A 23,060-nucleotide genomic window follows, 5' to 3' on the forward strand; every position below is an offset into this window, starting at 1 on the left:
GTTCTACTGCCATAGTGGTATCATCCTGGCCCCAATACCAGTGCTGTGATAGGATGTAGTTATGTTCTACTGCCATAGTGGTATCATCCTGGCCCCAATACCAGTGCTGTGATAGGATGTATCTATGTTCTACTGCCATAGTGGTATCATCCTGGCCCCAATACCAGTGCTGTGATAGGATGTAGTTATGTTCTACTGCCATAGTGGTATCATCCTGGCCCCAATACCAGTGCTGTGATAGGATGTAGTTATGTTCTACTGCCATAGTGGTATCATCCTGGCCCCCATACCAGTGCTGTGATAGGATGTAGTTATGTTCTACTGCCATAGAGGTATCATCCTGGCCCCCATACCAGTGCTGTGATAGGATGTAGTTATGTTCTACTGCCATAGAGGTATCATCCTGGTCCCCATACCAGTGCTGTGATAGGATGTAGTTTTGGGCTAGTTCCTGGTTTCAGCTCCTAACTCCTCCCTCTTGGTGCTAAATGCTACTCAATATGTTACAAGTCATTTGCTGTAATGTCAAACTTTCTAGAGACATAATAATACATGAATAATAATATTTTTTTCTCTCCTAAATGTTACTTTAACTCTTTCCCCCTACAGTGGGTATAAATGGGTATATGATTAAACACATGGTTACTTTAACATGACTAACATCTCTCTCTCTCTCTCTGTCTCTCTCTCTCTCTCTCCTGTCTCTCTCCTGTCTCTCTCCTGTCTCTCTCCTGTGTGTCTCCTGTCTCTCTCCTGTGTGTCTCCTGTCTCTCTCTCTCTCTCTCTCTCTCTCTCTCTCTCTCCTGTCTCTCTCTCTCTCTCTCTCCTGTCTCTCTCTCTCCTGTCTCTCCTGTCTCTCCTGTCTCTCTCCTGTGTGTTTCCCCTACAGTGGGTATATGATTAAACACATGGTTACTTTAACATGACTAACATCCCCCTCTCTCTCTCTCCTGTGTGTCTCCCCTACAGTGGGTATCCCAACGATAAAGTGGTGTGGGGCGGAGGGCGACTACAACGTGATGGTGATGGAGCTGTTAGGACCTAGTCTGGAAGACCTGTTCAACTTCTGCTCCCGCAAGTTCTCCCTGAAGACTGTCCTGCTGCTGGCTGACCAGATGGTGAGAGACTGGTGTGTGTGTGTGTGTGTGCACCAAGGCAGGGTGCGTGCCAACCTGGGGGTACGGGACCACCTTCAGGGGGGCACTATAACGGGGGCTACCCCCATCCTGAATGACACTGGCCGTCTCTTAACTCTGCCTCCATTGTGAATGTTAGGAAGCCTTGTCCCACTGTGACCATGCAGCCCCTCAGGCTGATGTAGAAACACCTCCTTGTTGGCTTCGATTCTATTTGCAGTGTCAGGTTTGTATTGCCGAATGAGGGTCTTCCTCCTTCTCCTTGTTAGTTTTTCCCCATCCTGTTTTTGATTTATTAGGGTCCCGTTAGCCGACGCCAATAGAGACAGCTAGTCTTTACTGGGGTCCGACACAAAACAAAAAAGACATTACAGACAAATGACTTTACAATTTACATCCATTTAAAAACATTAACATGTAGTGTGTTTCAGTTCCACGTGTCAGTACATACACACAACACATATATCCCACTGTTGAACCAGTCAGATGGGTCTAGTCTGGATCATAAAGCTATTTATTGTATTGACTGTCCATGGCCAATCTACATTGATAGTACAGTGGTGTCACAGTTAGCCAGCTAAAATTGTTGACAGTTAGTTAGCAATTAGGGATGTAACGATTCACCGATACCCATCGATTCAAATGTTTAAGCATGCGTCGATCAGAGAAGCGATTCAAAGCGTTCCCGAATCGATGGTTCAGTCACATTTATTACGTTCTTTCTACTTCCTGAAAAATACCTCTCATCTTCTGTGACAACTGACGCGTCCTGTTGTTCAGTGTGTAACTGTGTGGAGCCGTGTTGACAGTCACTGATCTACAGGTCATTTAGCATGCTGAACAACCCCAGATAATATCCCTAGCTTAGTCAAACTACACGCGTGGTATGTCTTATGGTGTATGTAGGATGCTTCCAATAAGGGAGACTGGGCATCTACCACCACACTATCAATTAGAGGGGGAGATCTATATAGCACAACTTTGGATTTCACCCCTGTCTCATAATGGAATGGTTCAGACCGTTTGGAAGTTTTGACTCAGAGAGCTTCTCTTCTCCTTGTTCAACCATGCAGTGAGGTAGCAAAAGAGATGTCATAGGACAGCAATATCCCGTTGTCTGAAGCAAAACTACCACAACTATTGCCGATGGTGAACCTGAACAATCTACATACAAATGTCATGTAAATATATAGGTCCGTTGTCATTTCTACCCGCCCAGGGGTTTCTAATGCTGAGAAACCCCTGCCCTGGATCTAGATGCGTATAGAGAACACCCTGCCCTGGATCTAGATGTGTATAGAGAAACCCCTGCACTGGATCTAGATGCACATCCCTATTAGCAATTGCTTCTACTTAATTTTTTGTTATGGTAGGGCTGTAGTGTTTTATAATACCAGGTGTCCTCCAGTTGTTTATAATACCAGGTGTCCTCCAGGTGTTTATATACCAGGTGTCCTCCAGGTGTTTATACTACCAGGTGTCCTCCAGTTGTTTATACTACCAGGTGTCCTCCAGTTGTTTATACTACCAGGTGTCCTCCAGGTGTTTATACTACCAGGTGTCCTCCAGGTGTTTATACTACCAGGTGTCCTCCAGTTGTTTATACTACCAGGTGTCCTCCAGTTGTTTATACTACCAGGTGTTCTCCAGTTGTTTATACTACCAGGTGTCCTCCAGGTGTTTATACTACCAGGTGTTTATACTACCAGGTGTCCTCCAGTTGTTTATACTACCAGGTGTCCTCCAGTTGTTTATAATACCAGGTGTCCTCCAGTTGTTTATAATACCAGGTGTTCTCCAGTTGTTTATACTACCAGGTGTCCTCCAGGTGTTTATACTACCAGGTGTTTATACTACCAGGTGTCCTCCAGTTGTTTATACTACCAGGTGTCCTCCAGTTGTTTATACTACCAGGTGTCCTCCAGTTGTTTATACTACCAGGTGTTCTCCAGTTGTTTATACTACCAGGTGTCCTTCAGTTGTTTATACTACCAGGTGTCCTCCAGGTGTTTATACTACCAGGTGTCCTCCAGGTGTTTATACTACCAGGTGTCCTCCAGTTGTTTATAATACCAGGTGTCCTCCAGTTGTTTTCATTTTAACATTGTGACACCCATCCATGTATATCCACTTTCTATGCGCATTATTGCTTATGCTAATGCCAGCTCTCCTGTCCAGATCAGCCTAGCTATTGAGCAAGCTCCTCTCCAGATCAGCCTAGCTATTGATCAAGCTGTCCAGATCAGCCTAGCTATTGAGCAAGCTCCTCTCCAGATCAGCCTAGCTATTGATCAAGCTGTCCAGATCAGCCTAGCTATTGAGCAAGCTCTCTCCTCTCCAGATCAGCCTAGCTATTGATCAAGCTCTCCAGATTAGCCTAGCTATTGAGCAAGCTTTCTCCTCTCAAGATCAGCCTAGCTATTGATCAAGCTGTCCAGATCAGCCTAGCTATTGAGCAAGCTCCTCTCCAGATCAGCCTAGCTATTGATCAAGCTGTCCAGATCAGCCTAGCTATTGAGCAAGCTCTCTCCTCTCCAGATCAGCCTAGCTATTGATCAAGCTGTCCAGATCAGCCTAGCTATTGAGCAAGCTCTCTCCTCTCCAGATCAGCCTAGCTATTGATCAAGCTGTCCAGATTAGCCTAGCTATTGAGCAAGCTCTCTCCTCTCCAGATCAGCCTAGCTATTGATCAAGCTGGCCAGATCAGCCTTGCTGTTATTGATCGAACTCTCTCCTCTCCAGAGCAGACTAGCTGTTATTGATCGAACTCTCTCCTCTCCAGAGCAGCCTAGTTGTTATTGATCAAGCTCTCTCCTGTCCTCTCCAGATGAGACTAGCTGTTATTGATCAAGCTCTCTGCTGTCCTCTCCAGAGCAGACTAGCTGTTATTGATCAAGCTCTCTCCTCTCCAGATCAGACTAGTTGTTATTGATCAAGCTCTCTGCTGTCCTCTCCAGAGCAGACTAGCTGTTATTGATCGAGCTCTCTCCTCTCCAGATCAGCCGTATAGAGTACATCCACTCTAAGAACTTCATCCACAGAGACGTGAAGCCAGACAACTTCCTGATGGGCCTGGGCAAGAAGGGTAACCTGGTGTACATCATCGACTTTGGCCTGGCCAAGAAGTACCGCGACGCCCGCACACACCAGCACATCCCGTACCGCGAGAACAAGAACCTGACCGGCACCGCGCGCTACGCTTCCATCAACACACACCTGGGAATCGGTAGGATATATACACTATATATACAAAAGTATGTGGACACCCCTTCAAATTAGTGGATTCGGCTATTTCAGCCACACCCTTTGCTGTATAAAATCGAGCACACAGCCATGCAATCTCCATAGACAAACATTGGCTGTAGAATGGTCCGTACTGAAGAGCTCAGTGACTTTCAAAGTGGCACCGTCATAGGATGCCACCTATCCAACAGTCAGTTCGTTTAATTTCTGCCCTGTTAGAGCTGCCCCGGTTAACTGTAAGTGCTGTTATTGTGAAGTGGAAATGTCTAGGAGCAACAATGGCTCAACCGTGAAGGTAGGCCACACAAGCTCACAGAACAGAACACTTCCGAGTTCCAAACTGCGTCTGGAAGCAACGTCAGCACAAGAACTGTTCGTCGGGAGCTTCGTGAAATGAGTTTCCATGGCCGAGCAGCCGCACACAAGCCTAAGATCACCATGCGCCATGCCATGCATCAGCTGAAGATGTTGTAAAGCTCGCCGCCATAGGACTCTGGAGCAGTGGAAACGCGTTCTCTGGAGTGATGAATCATGCTGCACCATCTGGCAATCTGACGGATTAATCTAGGTTATTCCGATGTCAGGAGAACGCTACCTGCCCCAATGCATAGTGCCAACTGTAAAGTTTGGTGGAGGAGGAATAATGGTCTGTGGCTGTTTTTCAAGGTTCGGGCCCCTTAGTTCCAGTGAAGGGAAATCTTAACTCTACAGCATACAATTACATTCTAGACGATTCTGTGCTTCCAGCTCTGTGGGAACAGTTTGGGGAAGTCCCTTTCCTGTTTCAGCATGACAATGCCCCCGTGCACAAAGCGAGATCCATACAGAAATGGTATGCCGAGATTGGTGTGGAAGAACTTGGCTGACCCGCACAGAGCCCTGACCTCAACCCCATCGAACACCTGAATTGGAACGCTGACTGCGAGTCAGGCCTAATCACCCAACATCACTAATGCCCTTGTAGCTGAATGGAAGCAAGGGTCCGCAGCAATGTTCCAACATCTAGTGGAAAGCCTTCCCAGAAGAGGCTGTTATAGCAGCAATGTTCCAACATCTAGTGGAAAGCCTTCCCAGAAGAGGCTGTTATAGCAGCAATGTTCCAACATCTAGTGGAAAGCCTTCCCAGAAGAGGCTGTTATAGCAGCAATGTTCCAACATCTAGTGGAAAGCCTTCCCAGAAGAGGCTGTTATAGCAGCAATGTTCCAACATCTAGTGGAAAGCCTTCCCAGAAGAGGCTGTTATAGCAGCAATGTTCCAACATCTAGTGGAAAGCCTTCCCAGAAGAGGCTGTTATAGCAGCAATGTTCCAACATCTAGTGGAAAGCCTTCCCAGAAGAGGCTGTTATAGCAGCAATGTTCCAACATCTAGTGGAAAGCCTTCCCAGAAGAGGCTGTTATAGCAGCAATGTTCCAACATCTAGTGGAAAGCCTTCCCAGAAGAGGCTGTTATAGCAGCAATGTTCCAACATCTAGTGGAAAGCCTTCCCAGAAGAGGCTGTTATAGCAGCAATGTTCCAACATCTAGTGGAAAGCCTTCCCAGAAGAGGCTGTTATAGCAGCAATGTTCCAACATCTAGTGGAAAGCCTTCCCAGAAGAGGCTGTTATAGCAGCAATGTTCCAACATCTAGTGGAAAGCCTTCCCAGAAGAGGCTGTTATAGCAGCAATGTTCCAACATCTAGTGGAAAGCCTTCCCAGAAGAGGCTGTTATAGCAGCAATGTTCCAACATCTAGTGGAAAGCCTTCCCAGAAGAGGCTGTTATAGCAGCAATGTTCCAACATCTAGTGGAAAGCCTTCCCAGAAGAGGCTGTTATAGCAGCAATGTTCCAACATCTAGTGGAAAGCCTTCCCAGAAGAGGCTGTTATAGCAGCAATGTTCCAACATCTAGTGGAAAGCCTTCCCAGAAGAGGCTGTTATAGCAGCAATGTTCCAACATCTAGTGGAAAGCCTTCCCAGAAGAGGCTGTTATAGCAGCAATGTTCCAACATCTAGTGGAAAGCCTTCCCAGAAGAGGCTGTTATAGCAGCAATGTTCCAACATCTAGTGGAAAGCCTTCCCAGAAGAGGCTGTTATAGCAGCAATGTTCCAACATCTAGTGGAAAGCCTTCCCAGAAGAGGCTGTTATAGCAGCAATGTTCCAACATCTAGTGGAAAGCCTTCCCAGAAGAGGCTGTTATAGCAGCAAAGGTGGACCAACTCCATATGAATACCCATGATTTTGGAATGCGATGTTCGACATGTCCACATACTTTTGGCCATATATATAAACCAACACATACACTAGTTACACACACCTGGGAACAGGTACACAACACAAACATCCTGACCCTCTCTTTCCCTCCCTCTCTCCTCTACAGAGCAGTCTCGTCGTGATGACCTGGAGTCTCTTGGCTATGTCCTGATGTACTTCAACCTGGGCAGTCTGCCCTGGCAGGGCCTGAAGGCTGCCACTAAGAGACAGAAGTACGAACGCATCAGTGAGAAGAAGATGTCTACCCCCATCGAGGTCCTCTGTAAGGGATATCCATGTGAGTAGTTGAAAGGCCTGTCTGTGGCTGGAAGTTGATGGGGGTTTCTGAAGTCAAAACAGATCGTTTTTGCATAGTAGATCCTTGTACATGTAGAATTTCCACTCCCAGTCTTTGAAAGTGGATAGCTCTTCTGTGGTCCAAAGTGTGATGGATAGGGTTAGGAGTTTATCCTGAGCATGTGACCTAACCAGGAAGAAAGCTGATCAGATTCAGACAATCTGTTTGTAGTGTATGTCTTGTTGTCTTGGAGACTAGAGGATTCACATTCAGGCATTTTATTCCACATATGTATTATACAACTGGATTTATAAAAAGAGCTGTATTTTGACCCGTCCTCTCCTTTCTCCTCTCAGCGGAGTTTGCCACGTACCTGAACTTCTGCCGTTCTCTGCGGTTCGATGACAAGCCAGACTACTCGTACCTCAGACAGCTGTTCAGAAACCTGTTCCACAGACAAGGCTTCTCCTACGACTACGTCTTCGACTGGAACATGCTCAAGTTTGTGAGTAACATCTCTGCTACGTCGGATTCATCACAATACTTTGTACACTCGTTCACTACTTCCCACAAATCTGAAAAGTGTTGGGATTGGTGGAGACATGGGCTAGTGGGAGTTTCCACTGTATTTCTTATTCCATTTTTTTTCAAGTCAGTGAAGTGAACCAGTGCACACTTTAGGAGGAAGGAGAGGTAATTGAGACATAGCAATGGAATGTCCAAGGTGGCCACCATGAATAGCAGTGGTGTCCCTGGCAACGGCAGCCATTTTGAATGCTGACTGAGCAAGTTCCTGGTCAATAAGATCCCATGGTGTTGTTGTGATAGTGAAGGGTTGGGAGGTGGGACAGAGTGACCGTTGTCTCCATGGTGTTGTTGTGATAGTGAAGGGTTGGGAGGTGGGACAGTGTGACCGTTGTCTCCATGGTGTTGTTGTGATAGTGAAGGGTTGGGAGGTGGGACAGTGTGACCGTTGTCTCCATGGTGTTGTTGTGATAGTGAAGGGTTGGGAGGTGGGACAGTGTGACCGGTGTTGTTGTGATAGTGAAGGGTTGGGAGGTGGGACAGTGGGACCGTTGTCTCCATGGTGTTGTGATAGTGAAGGGTTGGGAGGTGGGACAGTGTGACCGTTGTCTCCATGGTGTTGTTGTGATAGTGAAGGGTTGGGAGGTGGGACAGTGTGACCGTTGTCTCCATGGTGTTGTTGTGATAGTGAAGGGTTGGGAGGTGGGACAGTGTGACCGTTGTCTCCATGGTGTTGTTGTGATAGTGAAGGGTTGGGAGGTGGGACAGTTGTCTCCATGGTGTTGTGATAGTGAAGGGTTGGGAGGTGGGACAGTGTGACCGTTGTCTCCATGGTGTTGTTGTGATAGTGAAGGGTTGGGAGGTGGGACAGTGTGACCGGTGTCTCCATGGTGTTGTTGTGATAGTGAAGGGTTGGGAGGTGGGACAGTGTGACCGTTGTCTCCATGGTGTTGTTGTGATAGTGAAGGGTTGGGAGGTGGGACAGTGTGACCGTTGTCTCCATGGTGTTGTTGTGATAGTGAAGGGTTGGGAGGTGGGACAGTGTGACCGTTGTCTCCATGGTGTTGTTGTGATAGTGAAGGGTTGGGAGGTGGGACAGTGGGACCGTTGTCTCCATGGTGTTGTTGTGATAGTGAAGGGTTGGGAGGTGGGACAGTGTGACTGTTGTCTCCATGGTGTTGTTGTGATAGTGATAGGTTGGGAGGTGGGACAGAGTGTGACCGTTGTTTCCATGGTGTTGTATGTCTCTGTGTGTACAGGGCGCCAACAGGGCAGCGGAGGATGCAGAGAGGGAGAGGAGAGCCGGTGAGGACAGACTGAGACAGGGACAGGCCAGGGCCCCTGCAGGGGCCAGAGGGATTCCCTCCGCCTCCGGACGACCCAGAGGAGCACAGGACGCAGCCGCACCCGCACCCCTTACGCCGACCTCACACACAGGTTAGTGAAAACACACATACCTCACACACAGGTTAGTGAAAACACACATACCTCACACACAGGTTAGTGAAAACACACATACCTCACACACAGGTTAGTGAAAACACACATACCACACACACAGGTTAGTGAAAACACACATACCACACACACAGGTTAGTGAAAACACACATACCTCACACACAGGTTAGTGAAAACACACATACCTCACACACAGGTTAGTGAAAACACACATACCTCACACACAGGTTAGTGAAAACACACATACCTCACACACAGGTTAGTGAAAACACACATACCTCACACACAGGTTAGTGAAAACACACATACCTCACACACAGGTTAGTGAAAACACACATACCTCACACACAGGTTAGTGAAAACACACATACCTCACACACAGGTTAGTGAAAACACACATACCTCACACACAGGTTAGTGAAAACACACATACCTCACACACAGGTTAGTGAAAACACACATACCTCACACACAGGTTAGTGAAAACACACATACCTCACACACAGGTTAGTGAAAACACACATACCTCACACACAGGTTAGTGAAAACACACATACCTCACACACAGGTTAGTGAAAACACACATACCTCACACACAGGTTAGTGAAAACACACATACCTCACACACAGGTTAGTGAAAACACACATACCTCACACACAGGTTAGTGAAAACACACATACCACACACACAGGTTAGTGAAAACACACATACCTCACACACAGGTTAGTGAAAACACACATACCTCACACACAGGTTAGTGAAAACACACATACCACACACACAGGTTAGTGAAAACACACATACCTCACACACAGGTTAGTGAAAACACACATACCTCACACACAGGTTAGTGAAAACACACATACCACACACACAGGTTAGTGAAAACACACATACCTCACACACAGGTTAGTGAAAACACACATACCTCACACACAGGTTAGTGAAAACACACATACCTCACACACAGGTTAGTGAAAACACACATACCTCACACACAGGTTAGTGAAAACACACATACCTCACACACAGGTTAGTGAAAACACACATACCTCACACACAGGTTAGTGAAAACACACATACCTCACACACAGGTTAGTGAAAACACACATACCTCACACACAGGTTAGTGAAAACACACATACCACACACACAGGTTAGTGAAAACACACATACCTCACACACAGGTTAGTGAAAACACACATACCTCACACACAGGTTAGTGAAAACACACATACCTCACACACAGGTTAGTGAAAACACACATACCTCACACACAGGTTAGTGAAAACACACATACCTCACACACAGGTTAGTGAAAACACACATACCTCACACACAGGTTAGTGAAAACACACATACCTCACACACAGGTTAGTGAAAACACACATACCTCACACACAGGTTAGTGAAAACACACATACCTCACACACAGGTTAGTGAAAACACACATACCTCACACACAGGTTAGTGAAAACACACATACCTCACACACAGGTTAGTGAAAACACACATACCTCACACACAGGTTAGTGAAAACACACATACCTCACACACAGGTTAGTGAAAACACACATACCACACACACAGGTTAGTGAAAACACACATACCTCACACACAGGTTAGTGAAAACACACATACCACACACACAGGTTAGTGAAAACACACATACCTCACACACAGGTTAGTGAAAACACACATACCTCACACACAGGTTAGTGAAAACACACATACCACACACACAGGTTAGTGAAAACACACATACCTCACACACAGGTTAGTGAAAACACACATACCTCACACACAGGTTAGTGAAAACACACATACCTCACACACAGGTTAGTGAAAACACACATACCTCACACACAGGTTAGTGAAAACACACATACCTCACACACAGGTTAGTGAAAACACACATACCTCACACACAGGTTAGTGAAAACACACATACCTCACACACAGGTTAGTGAAAACACACATACCTCACACACAGGTTAGTGAAAACACACATACCACACACACAGGTTAGTGAAAACACACATACCTCACACACAGGTTAGTGAAAACACACATACCTCACACACAGGTTAGTGAAAACACACATACCTCACACACAGGTTAGTGAAAACACACATACCTCACACACAGGTTAGTGAAAACACACATACCTCACACACAGGTTAGTGAAAACACACATACCTCACACACAGGTTAGTGAAAACACACATACCTCACACACAGGTTAGTGAAAACACACATACCTCACACACAGGTTAGTGAAAACACACATACCTCACACACAGGTTAGTGAAAACACACATACCTCACACACAGGTTAGTGAAAACACACATACCTCACACACAGGTTAGTGAAAACACACATACCTCACACACAGGTTAGTGAAAACACACATACCTCACACACAGGTTAGTGAAAACACACATACCTCACACACAGGTTAGTGAAAACACACACACAGGTTAGTGAAAACACTGAATTGGTTAAATAAAGGTTGATCACCAGGTATGCAGATGTCTCTCTCTCTCTAACCTCAGGTGTCTGTCCTCTATCCCAGGTATGGAGGTCTCTAACCCAGGTATCTGTCCTCTATCCCAGGTATGGAGAACTCTCTCTCTAACCCCAGGTATCTGTCCTCTATCCCAGGTATGGAGGTCTCTAACCCCAGGTATCTGTCCTCTATCCCAGGTATGGAGGTCTCTAACCCAGGTATCTGTCCTCTATCCCAGGTATGGAGGTCTCTCTCTAACCTCAGGTATCTGTCCTCTATCCCAGGTATGGAGGAGTATCTCTCTAACCTCAGGTATCTGTCCTCTATCCCAGGTATGGAGGAGTATCTCTCTAACCTCAGGTATCTGTCCTCTATCCCAGGTATGGAGGTCTCTAACCCCAGGTGTCTGTCCTCTATCCCAGGTATGGAGGTCTCTAACCCCAGGTGTCTGTCCTCTATCCCAGGTATGGAGGTCTCTAACCCAGGTATCTGTCCTCTATCCCAGGTATGGAGGTGTATCTCTCTCTCTAACCCCAGGTGTCTGTCCTCTATCCCAGGTATGGAGGTCTCTAACCCAGGTATCTGTCCTCTATCCCAGGTATGGAGGTGTATCTCTCTCTCTAACCCCAGGTATCTGTCCTCTATCCCAGGTATGGAGGTCTCTAACCCAGGTGTCTGTCCTCTATCCCAGGTATGGAGGTCTCTAACCCAGGTGTCTGTCCTCTATCCCAGGTATGGAGGTCTCTAACCCAGGTATCTGTCCTCTAACCCAGGTATGGAGGTCTCTAACCCAGGTATCTGTCCTCTATCCCAGGTATGGAGGTCTCTAACCCAGGTATCTGTCCTCTAACCCAGGTATCTGTCCTCTATCCCAGGTATGGAGGTCTCTAACCCAGGTATCTGTCCTCTATCCCAGGTATGGAGGTCTCTAACCCCAGGTATCTGTCCTCTATCCCAGGTATGGAGAACTCTCTCTCTAACCCCAGGTATCTGTCCTCTATCCCAGGTATGGAGGTCTCTAACCTCAGGTATCTGTCCTCTATCCCAGGTATGGAGGTCTCTAACCCAGGTATCTGTCCTCTATCCCAGGTATGGAGGTCTCTAACCCAGGTATCTGTCCTTTATCCCAGGTATGGAGGTCTCTAACCTCAGGTATCTGTCCTCTATCCCAGGTATGGAGGTCTCTAACCCAGGTATCTGTCCTCTATCCCAGGTATGGAGGTCTCTAACCTCAGGTATCTGTCCTCTATCCCAGGTATGGAGGTCTCTAACCCAGGTATCTGTCCTCTATCCCAGGTATGGAGGTCTCTAACCTCAGGTATCTGTCCTCTATCCCAGGTATGGAGGTCTCTAACCCAGGTATCTGTCCTCTATCCCAGGTATGGAGGTCTCTCTCTCTAACCCCAGGTATCTGTCCTCTATCCCAGGTATGGAGGTCTCTAACCCCAGGTATCTGTCCTCTATCCCAGGTATGGAGGTCTCTAACCCAGGTATCTGTCCTCTATCCCAGGTATGGAGGTCTCTAACCCAGGTATCTGTCCTCTATCCCAGGTATGGAGGTCTCTCTCTCTAACCCCAGGTATCTGTCCTCTATCCCAGGTATGGAGGTCTCTAACCCCAGGTATCTGTCCTCTATCCCAGGTATGGAGGTCTCTAACCCCAGGTGTCTGTCCTCTATCCCAGGTATGGAGGTCTCTAACCCAGGTATCTGTCCTCTATCCCAGGTATGGAGGTGTATCTCTCTCTCTAACCCCAGGTGTCTGTCCTCTATCCCAGGTATGGAGGTCTCTAACCCAGGTATCTGTCCTCTATCCCAGGTATGGAGGTGTATCTCTCTCTCTAACCCCAGGTATCTGTCCTCTATCCCAGGTATGGAGGTCTCTAACCCAGGTGTCTGTCCTCTATCCCAGGTATGGAGGTCTCTAACCCAGGTGTCTGTCCTCTATCCCAGGTATGGAGGTCTCTAACCCAGGTATCTGTCCTCTAACCCAGGTATGGAGGTCTCTAACCCAGGTATCTGTCCTCTATCCCAGGTATGGAGGTCTCTAACCCAGGTATCTGTCCTCTAACCCAGGTATCTGTCCTCTATCCCAGGTATGGAGGTCTCTAACCCAGGTGTCTGTCCTCTATCCCAGGTATGGAGGTCTCTAACCCCAGGTATCTGTCCTCTATCCCAGGTATGGAGGTGTATCTCTCTCTCTAACCCCAGGTATCTGTCCTCTATCCCAGGTATGGAGGTCTCTAACCCAGGTATCTGTCCTCTAACCCAGGTATGGAGGTCTCTAACCCCAGGTATCTGTCCTCTATCCCAGGTATGGAGGTCTCTAACCCCAGGTATCTGTCCTCTATCCCAGGTATGGAGGAGTCTCTCTAACCCAGGTATCTGTCCTCTAACCCCAGGTATCTGTCCTCTAACCCAGGTATCTGTCCTCTAACCCAGGTATCTGTCCTCTAACCCAGGTATGGAGGTCTCTAACCCAGGTATCTGTCCTCTAACCCCAGGTATCTGTCCTCTAACCCAGGTATGGAGGTTTCTAACCCAGGTATCTGTCCTCTAACCCAGGTATGGAGGTCTCTAACCCCAGGTATCTGTCCTTTATCCCAGGTATGGAGGTCTCTAACCCAGGTATCTGTCCTCTAACCCCCAGGTATCTGTCCTCTATCCCAGGTATGGAGGTCTCTAACCCAGGTATCTGTCCTCTATCCCAGGTATGGAGCGAGAGAGGAAGGTCAGCATGCGTCTTCATCGTGGAGCTCCTGTCAACATCTCCTCCTCAGACCTGACTGGACGACAGGACTCACGCATGTCCACCTCACAGGTAATGACACAAACACACAGGTTAGACACACCACCACACACACAACACCCCGTATTTCCACCTCACAGGTTAGACTCTCACACACTTCTCCCAGGTCTGAAAACGTCGTCATGTTTCTAGCCTTGTTTTAATTGTTCTTCGTTCCTTTACAACTCTCGCTGATGACACTTTAACGATCAGCACCGCAGGGCGTCCACAACGATCAGCACCGCAGGGCTCAAACAGTCACACAGGAATGTGAAACCTTTTCACTGGCATCATAAAAACATGACAGTAATGTTGCAGGGTGTCAGTGTTTCCCCTATATTCATTTAGCAGTGGCGGGCCACCGCTGAAGAATAAAATAAAAAGTGTACACTTAGAGGACTTAAACCAGATATATAAAGTATGTAGAAAAGATAACAGACGGATATATATTATACATGAGATCATCTTTGAGAACTAACAATCACCAATATAAAAACTCGACGTTCAGGGAGAATCAGAAATTAAAACACGTTAGTTCCTAATGTTTGAGTCACTCAGATGGCATAGGAACACGGCGTAGGGACACGGCATAGGGACACGGCGTAGGAACACGGGCATAGGAACACGGGCATAGGAACACGGCATAGGAACACGGGCATAGGAACACGGGCATAGGAACACGGGCATAGGAACACGGCATAGGAACACGGGCATAGGAACACGGGCATAGGAACACGGCATAGGAACACGGGCATAGGAACACGGGCATAGGAACACGGCATAGGAACACGGCATAGGAACACGGCATAGGAACACGGGCATAGGAACACGGGCATAGGAACACGGGCATAGGAACACGGCGTAGGAACACGGGCATAGGAACACGGCGTAGGAACACGGCGTAGGAACACGGCGTAGGGACACGGCGTAGGGACACGGCGTAGGGACACGGCGTAGGGACACGGCGTAGGGACACGGGCATAGGAACACGGCGTAGGAACACGGGCATAGGAACACGGCGTAGGAACACGGCGTAGGAACACGGCGTAGGAACACGGCGTAGGAACACGGCGTAGGGACACGGCGTAGGGACACGGCGTAGGGACACGGCGTAGGGACACGGCGTAGGGACACGGCGTAGGGACACGGCGTAGGAACACGGCATAGGGACACGGCGTAGGAACACGGCGTAGGGACACGGCATAGGGACACGGCATAGGGACACGGCGTAGGAACACGGCGTAGGGACACGGCGTAGGAACACGGGCATAGGAACACGGCGTAGGAACACGGCGTAGGAACACGGCGTAGGAACACGGCGTAGGAACACGGCGTAGGGACACGGCGTAGGGACACGGCGTAGGGACACGGCGTAGGGACACGGCGTAGGGACACGGCGTAGGGACACGGCATAGGGACACGGCGTAGGAACACGGCGTAGGGACACGGCGTAGGAACACGGGCATAGGGACACGGCATAGGGACACGGCATAGGGACACGGCGTAGGAACACGGCGTAGGGACACGGCGTAGGAACACGGCGTAGGAACACGGCGTAGGAACACGGCATAGGAACACGGCCATAGGAACACGGCGTAGGAACACGGCATAGGAACACGGCCATAGGAACACGCCGTAGGAACACGGCATAGGAACACGGCGTAGGAACACGGCCATAGGAACACGCCGTAGGAACACGGGCATAGGAACACGCCGTAGGAACACGGGCATAGGAACACGCCGTAGGAACACGGGCATAGGAACACGGCATAGGAACACGGCGTAGGAACACGCCATAGGAACACGCCATAGGAACACGCCATAGGAACACGGCCATAGGAACACGCCGTAGGAACACGGCCATAGGAACACGCCGTAGGAACACGGGCATAGGAACACGCCGTAGGAACACGGCGTAGGGACACGGCGTAGGGACACGGCGTAGGAACACGGCGTAGGAACACGGCATAGGAACACGGCAAAATGTGTAGAATTGCAGTAAACTAAAGTCCTGGGTGTGGCTCAGAGACCGGCTCTGAAACTCTGTGAATAAGCAGTGGAATGGCTAGAGAAAAAAATATTCTGGGTTCTATATTCTGGGTTCTATATTCTGGGTTCTATATTCTGGGTTCTATATTCTGTGCTTGTTCATAATGTTTGGTCTAAACAAGGCACCGCTCCAATCAAAGAATCTGTCAACGTCTAGCTAGTTTAGTTTATACAGACCCTCATGACGAACAGTCGCTGGCGTTATCGGTGTGTGACTGGTAACACCATATGGCTAAGCTGGCTGTCTGTTGGCATGAACATGGTGAGAGGGGTCATGCTGTGTCGTGTCAATATTATGGGATTTATGAAGATCTAGGACAGGTAACCACGGTAACTAATATTTCATTGGGGGGGTGTTTCAACAAAATGGTGTCCAAGATTCATAATCGTACACTACATGACAAAAGTATGTGGACACCTGCTCGTCAAACATCTCATTCCAAAATCATGGGTATTAATATTGAGTCGGTCCCCCGTTTGCTGCTATAACAGCCTCCAGTCTTCTGGGAAGGCTTTCCACTAGATGTCGGAACATTGCTGCAGGGGGACTTGCTTCCATTCAGCCATGAGCATGAGTGATGTTGGGTGATTAGGCCTGACTCGCAGTCAGCGTTCCAATCAATCCCAAAGGTTTTCAATGGAGTTGAGGTCAGGGCTTTGTGCAGGCCAGTCAAGTTCTTCCACACCGATCTAGACAAACTATTTCTGTGTGGACCTCGCTTTGTGCACGGGGACATTGTCATGCTGAAACAGGAAAGGGCCTTCCCCAAACTGTTGCCACAGAGTTGGAAGCACAGAATCGTCTAGAATGTCATTGTAGCGTTAAGATTTCCCTTCACTGGAACTAAGGGGCCGAGCCCGAACCATGAAAAACAGCCCCAGACCATTATTCTTCCTCCACCAAACTTTACAGTTGGCACTATGCATTGGGCAGGTAGCGTTCTCCTGGCATCCGCCAAACCCAGAATCGTCTGTCAGACTGCAAGATGGTGATTCATCGCTCCAGAGTCCAATGGCGGCGAGCTTTACACCACTCCAGCCAATTCTTGGCTTGTGTGCGGCTGCTCGGCCATGGAAACCCATTTCATGAAGCTCCCGACTAACAGTTCTTGTGCTGAAGTTGCTTCCAGGGGCAGTTTGGAACTCAGCAGTGAGTGTTGCAACTGAGGACAGATGATCTTTGCGCGTTTCAGCACTCGGCGGTCCCGTTCTGTTAGCTTGTGTGGCCTACCACTTTGCTGCTGAGCCTTTGTTTCTCCGAGACGTTTCCACTTCACAATAATAGCACTTACAGTAGACCGGGGAAGCTCTAGCAGGGCAGAAATTTGACCAACTGACTTGTTGGAAAGCACTTTGTAAGTCACTGAGCTCTTCAGTATGGGCCATTTCTACTGCCACTGTTTGTCTATGGAGATTGCATGGCTGTGTGCTCGATTTTATACACCTGTCAGCAATGGGTGTGGCTGAAATAGATGAATCTACTAATTTGAAGGGGTGTCCACATACTTTTGTGTGTGTATATATAGTGTATTGAATGGAGATGAACAAAAAGTCTCTATATAAGTTTGGTGCAGAAACCACTCCAGCACTTTTCAACCTCCATCTAATACTGATTAAATACCCTACTACACTTAATTTTAGAAACATTTAGACATCTTGGCATCTTTATAGCATCTTTTAGTAATGTGCTGCCAGACAATTCTAGTCCTGTTTTCCCTCCTAACAAGTTGGTCCACCACAACAGCATTGTTCAACCTCTAACTGTATTCTCCTAACAGTCACACATCTTGGCTTCTTCATAGCATGTTTTTTAGGTCGCTTCTCAAATGGAACCCTAATCCCTCTATGGTGCACTACTAGGGCGCTGGTTAAAAGTATTGTACGATACTGTGCATTAGGACAGTATTCAGACCCCTTGACTTTTTCCACATTTTGTTACGTTACAGCCTTATTATGAAATGGATTAAATTGTTTTTTTTTTCTTCATCAATCTACACACAATACCCCATAATGACATCACAATAGCCCATAATGACATCACAATACCCCATAATGACAAAGCAATTTACATAAGTATTCAGAACCTTTACTCAGTAATTTGTTGAAGCAACTTTAGCAGCGATTACAGCGTTGATTCTTCTTGGGTATGACGCTACAAGCTTTGCACACCTGTATTTGGGGAGTTTCTCCCATTCATCTCTGGAGATCCTCTCAAGCTCTGGCAGGTCGGATGAGAAGTGTCGCTGCACAGCTATTTTCAGGTGTCTCCAGAGATGTTAAATTGTGTTCAAGTCTAGGCTCTGGCTGGGTCACTCAAGGACATTCAGTGACTTGTCCCGAAGCCACTCTTGCATTTTCTTGGCTGTGTGCTTAGGGTCGTTGTCCTGTTGGAAGGTGAATCTTCTCCTCAGTCTGAGGTCCTGAGCGCTCTGGAGCAGGTTTCATCAAGGATCTCTGTACTTTGCTCTGTTCAAATTTCCCTTAATCCTGACTAGTCTCCCAGTCCATGCCGCTGAAAAACATTCGCACAGCATGATACTGCCACCACCATGCTTCACCATAGGGATGATGCTAGGTTTCCTCCAGACGTGACACTTGGCATTCAGTCCAAAGACTTCAATCTTGGTTTCATCAGACCAGAGAATCTTGTTTCTCATGGTCTGAGAGTCCTTTAGGTGCCTTTTGGCAAACTCCAAGCGGGCTGTCGTGCTTTTTACTGAGGAGTGGCTTCCGTCTGGCCACTCTACCATAAAGGCCTGATTGGTAGAGTGCTGCAGAGATTGGTGTCCTTGTGGAAGGTTCTCCATCTCCACAAAGGCACTCTGGAGCTCTATCAAAGTGACCATCGGGTTCTTGTTCACCTCCCTGACCAAGTCCCTTCTCTCCCGATTGCTCAGTTTGGCCAGCTCTAGCTCTTAGTGATTCCAAACTTCTTCCATTTAAGAATGATGGAGGCCACTGTGTTCTTGGGGACCTTCAATGCTGCAGAAATGTTTTGGTACCCTTCCCCAGACCCGTGCCTCGACACAATCCTGTCTCGGAGCTCTACGGACAATTCCTTCGACCTCATGGCTTAGTTTTTGCTCTGACATGCAATGTCAACTGTGGGACATTATATAGACAGGTGTGTGCCTTTCCAAATCATGTCCAATCAATTGAAGTTGTAGAAACATCTCAAGGATGATCAATGGAAACAGGATGCATCTGAGCTCAATTTCGAGTCTGAATACTTTTGTTTTGTCTTCGTCATTAATGGGTAGATTGATTGAGGTAAAACATTTAATTTAATCAATTTTAGAATAAGAGTAACGTAGCAAAATGTAGAACAAGGGGAAGGGGTCTGAATACTTTCTGAATGTACTGTAATGTGGAATAGAATCCCATTTGGAACACACCTTTTAGTAATGTGCTATTAGCCAATTGTAGTGTTGTTTTACCTCACACTCGGTTGTCTCCCCCTCACCGCCCCCCCTCCTCTCACCAACTCAGAATAGCATTTCCTTCGATCATCATCTCAGAAAGTAGCAGCTCGTCACTTCCTGGTGTGAACGGCTGGCTGGCTGCACCCGGTGAGTCACCACTGGTATCCCAAATGGCACCCTATTCACTATGTCGTGCACTACTTTTGACCAGGTCCTATAGGGGTAGTGGTCGGGAAGTAGTGCACTATAATATAGGGGAAAGGATGCCGTTTTGGATACAGTCATGTTAGGTGTGGGTGTAGGTGTCCCTTCAACCTCACACTAATCCCCCTCCCTTTAGTGATATCTATAGGCTTCAGGCGTCCGCAGGCTTCTGGTTAACACTAGGGATTCGTCAATGAAGTGTTTGTTGTCATTCAATGAGAGAGGAGTCGTTTTTTTTTCATGCACATTTCTTTCATTGAGAAATACTCCACCGAACTTAGAGAGAACTCCAAGAACTCTTTGGCAAAAACTTCAATTTATGACAGATTTCTGGAGTTATCTCAAATTAATTCTGGCTACGGCGTCTCAAGATGGACAAACAGGTACTATTGCCGCTTTTTTCTTGTTTTTCAAGCAAAGGTTTTTTTAAGGGAGTATCCGAGCACACTCGTTGGGTTCGCCTAGCCGAGTTTAGCTAGGCTTCAGATGAACGGAAGCATGCTGACGCCTTGAGGCTACGTCTTGATAGTCTAAAGACTATTTCACCCCCCCCTATAGAAATATCTATGGGTTAGGCTACGTCTTGATAGCCACACTGTTACCATACCTTCTTTAGACTGTCAGCTCCCAACCTCACCCTAACCCCCTATAGAAACAGGTCACATCTCAATAGTCTATAGCCAAGTCTATATATAGTATGACTCAGGTCTAAAGTGACTTGACAGGTGAAAAGGTGAAACAGACAGGTGTCTGTGACAGGTGAAAAGGTATTTTACACCCAGATATACAGAGTATGCCATAGTAGAAACACCCCGTAAGGCTCCACTCTGGAAACTCCGGTTCTGGAGAGACCGAAACATTCCATTCTGGAACTCTTGGTGATGTAATAATGAAGAGATGGAGTTCTATCCACAGATTCAGTTCCATGTTCTTTCCATGTTCCACATTCCCCAATGAATAGGAATTCCAGTTCTCTAGAACAAGGATTCTAACCATCTCTGAACCCTCATGACCTTGTAAAATAGTTCATAACCCCTGTACTTGACCACAGCCCTCCTTAACTAGGTCTGGTTCTCCTCATGACCTTACAAGACTGTAGGATATGGGCTGTATAACATACGTTTTAAGGTAGACCTTCACTGACCCAGACAATACCCTCTGTTAGGTAGTGTTTGGTTTAAGCTCTTCCATTTGCCCTCTGTAGTGGACAGATTGAGACACATCTCATATACTAGGTGGACAATATTCTTCCCATGATCCAGTGCCTTCAGAAGGTATTCACACCCCTTGACTTGATCCAGATTTTGTTATTACATCCTGAATTTAAAATGGATTACATTGAGATTTTGTCACTGATTTATACACAATACATTTTTTAAATCCTAAATACAAAGCCTTATGTTTGGGGAAAATCCAGTACAACACATCTCTGAGTACTGCTCTTCATATTTTCAAGCGTAGTGGTCGCTGCATCATGCTATGGGTATGCTCGTCATCGGCAAGGACTAGGAAGTTAAGGATAAAAAGAAATGGAATAGAGCTAAGCACCGGACAAAACCTGGTTCAGTCTGCTTTCCAACAGACACTGGGAGAGGAATTCACCTTTCAGCAGGACGATAACCTACAACACGAGGCCAAATATACACTGGAGTTGCTCACCAAGAAGACTGTTCCTGAGTGGCCTAGTACAGTTTGGACTTAAATCAGCTTGGACATCTATGGAAAGACCTGAAAATAGCTGTCTAGCCATGATCAACAACCAACCAGACAGAGCATGAAGAATTTTAGAAAGAACAATGTGCACACCTGGATTGAACAATATTTGCATAATCCAGGTGTGCGAAACTCTTAGAGACTTATTACCCAGAAAGACTCCCAACTGTCTCTATATTCTGCTCCCAGGTCACTGCCAAAGGTGATTCTAACATGTATTGACTCAGGTTGAATACTTATCTAATCAAGATATATTAGCGTGTTGTTTTCCATTTAGTTTAAAAAATATATATATATGTTCTTCCACTTTGACGTTTTCTGTAAGTTCTCTGAGATGGGTTGGGTTTCTGTATGTTCTCTGAGATGGGTTGGGTTTCTGTAAGTTCTCTGAGATGGGTTGGGTTTCTGTATGTTCTCTGAGATGGGTTGGGTTTCTGTAAGTTCTCTGAGATGGGTTGGGTTTCTGTAAGTTCTCTGAGATGGTTTGGGTTTCTGTATGTTCTCTGAGATGGTTTGGGTTTCTGTATGTTCTCTGAGATGGTTTGGGTTTCTGTAAGTTCTCTGAGATGGTTTGGGTTCCTGTAAGTTCTCTGAGATGGTTTGGCTTTCTGTAAGTTCTCTGAGATGGGTTGGGTTTCTGTATGTAACAGCCACTGCCAGATGCCTGACTGTATTTATACAGAAATAATTAACTATAATCCACCTGCTGCATCCAAACACCCTCATCCAAACTCATTTCAGTTTGATGTTCTCTAACTAAACGTGTGTGTGTGTGTGTGTGTGTGTGTGTGTGTGTGCGTGCGCGCGCGTGCGTGCGTGCGTGCGTGCGTGCGTGCGTGCGTGCGTGTGCGCCAGCCAGTTGAGGAAATAGAGAAAGTATTGTTGTAATGCTCCAGTGTTCTGGCTGCAACCTGCCCTCCTTATTGAATGGACTGAATACAGCGAACACCTTAAGCATTGGCTGGCATTCACCTGTTACACTATTATACTGTTAATATATACTGTTATATTACTATTAGACTGTTAATATATATACTGTTATATTACTATTAGACTGTTAATATATATACTGTTAGATTACTATTAGACTGTTAATATATATACTGTTATATTACTATTAGACTGTTAATATATATACTGTTATATTACTATTAGACTGTTAATATATATACTGTTATATTACTATTAGACTGTTAATATATATACTGTTATATTACTATTAGACTGTTAATATATATACTGTTATATTACTATTAGACTGTTAATATATATACTGTTATATTACTATTAGACTGTTAATATATATACTGTTATATTACTATTAGACTGTTATATACTGTTATATTACTATTAGACTGTTATATACTGTTATATTACTATTAGACTGTTATATACTGTTATATTACTATTAGACTGTTATATACTGTTATATTACTATTAGACTGTTATATTACTATTAGACTGTTAATATATATACTGTTAT

At 46.5% G+C, this 23,060-nt stretch overlaps 1 protein-coding gene across 2 annotated transcripts in view; it reads left to right on the forward strand.

Annotated features, from left to right (window-relative positions):
* csnk1da (casein kinase 1, delta a) overlaps window positions 1-23,060 on the forward strand; it is a 74,306-nt gene that overhangs the window by 44,138 nt on the left and 7,108 nt on the right. The window contains exons 3-9 of one of the 2 annotated variants that reach the window (XM_071392235.1): window positions 970-1,118; window positions 4,134-4,362; window positions 6,739-6,909; window positions 7,266-7,414; window positions 8,694-8,871; window positions 14,113-14,222; window positions 19,728-19,778. In XM_071392235.1, coding sequence (XP_071248336.1) covers window positions 970-1,118; window positions 4,134-4,362; window positions 6,739-6,909; window positions 7,266-7,414; window positions 8,694-8,871; window positions 14,113-14,222; window positions 19,728-19,763 — 1,022 coding nt within the window. In that variant the 3' untranslated portion in view covers window positions 19,764-19,778. Of the gene's footprint in view, window positions 1-969; window positions 1,119-4,133; window positions 4,363-6,738; window positions 6,910-7,265; window positions 7,415-8,693; window positions 8,872-14,112; window positions 14,223-19,727; window positions 19,779-23,060 lie in introns of those variants that run through there. The other variant, XM_071392227.1, reaches the window with a different exon arrangement.

The sequence above is a fragment of the Salvelinus alpinus genome, chromosome 1 (genome assembly GCF_045679555.1).
Source record: "Salvelinus alpinus chromosome 1, SLU_Salpinus.1, whole genome shotgun sequence".
NCBI lineage: Eukaryota > Metazoa > Chordata > Actinopteri > Salmoniformes > Salmonidae > Salvelinus > Salvelinus alpinus.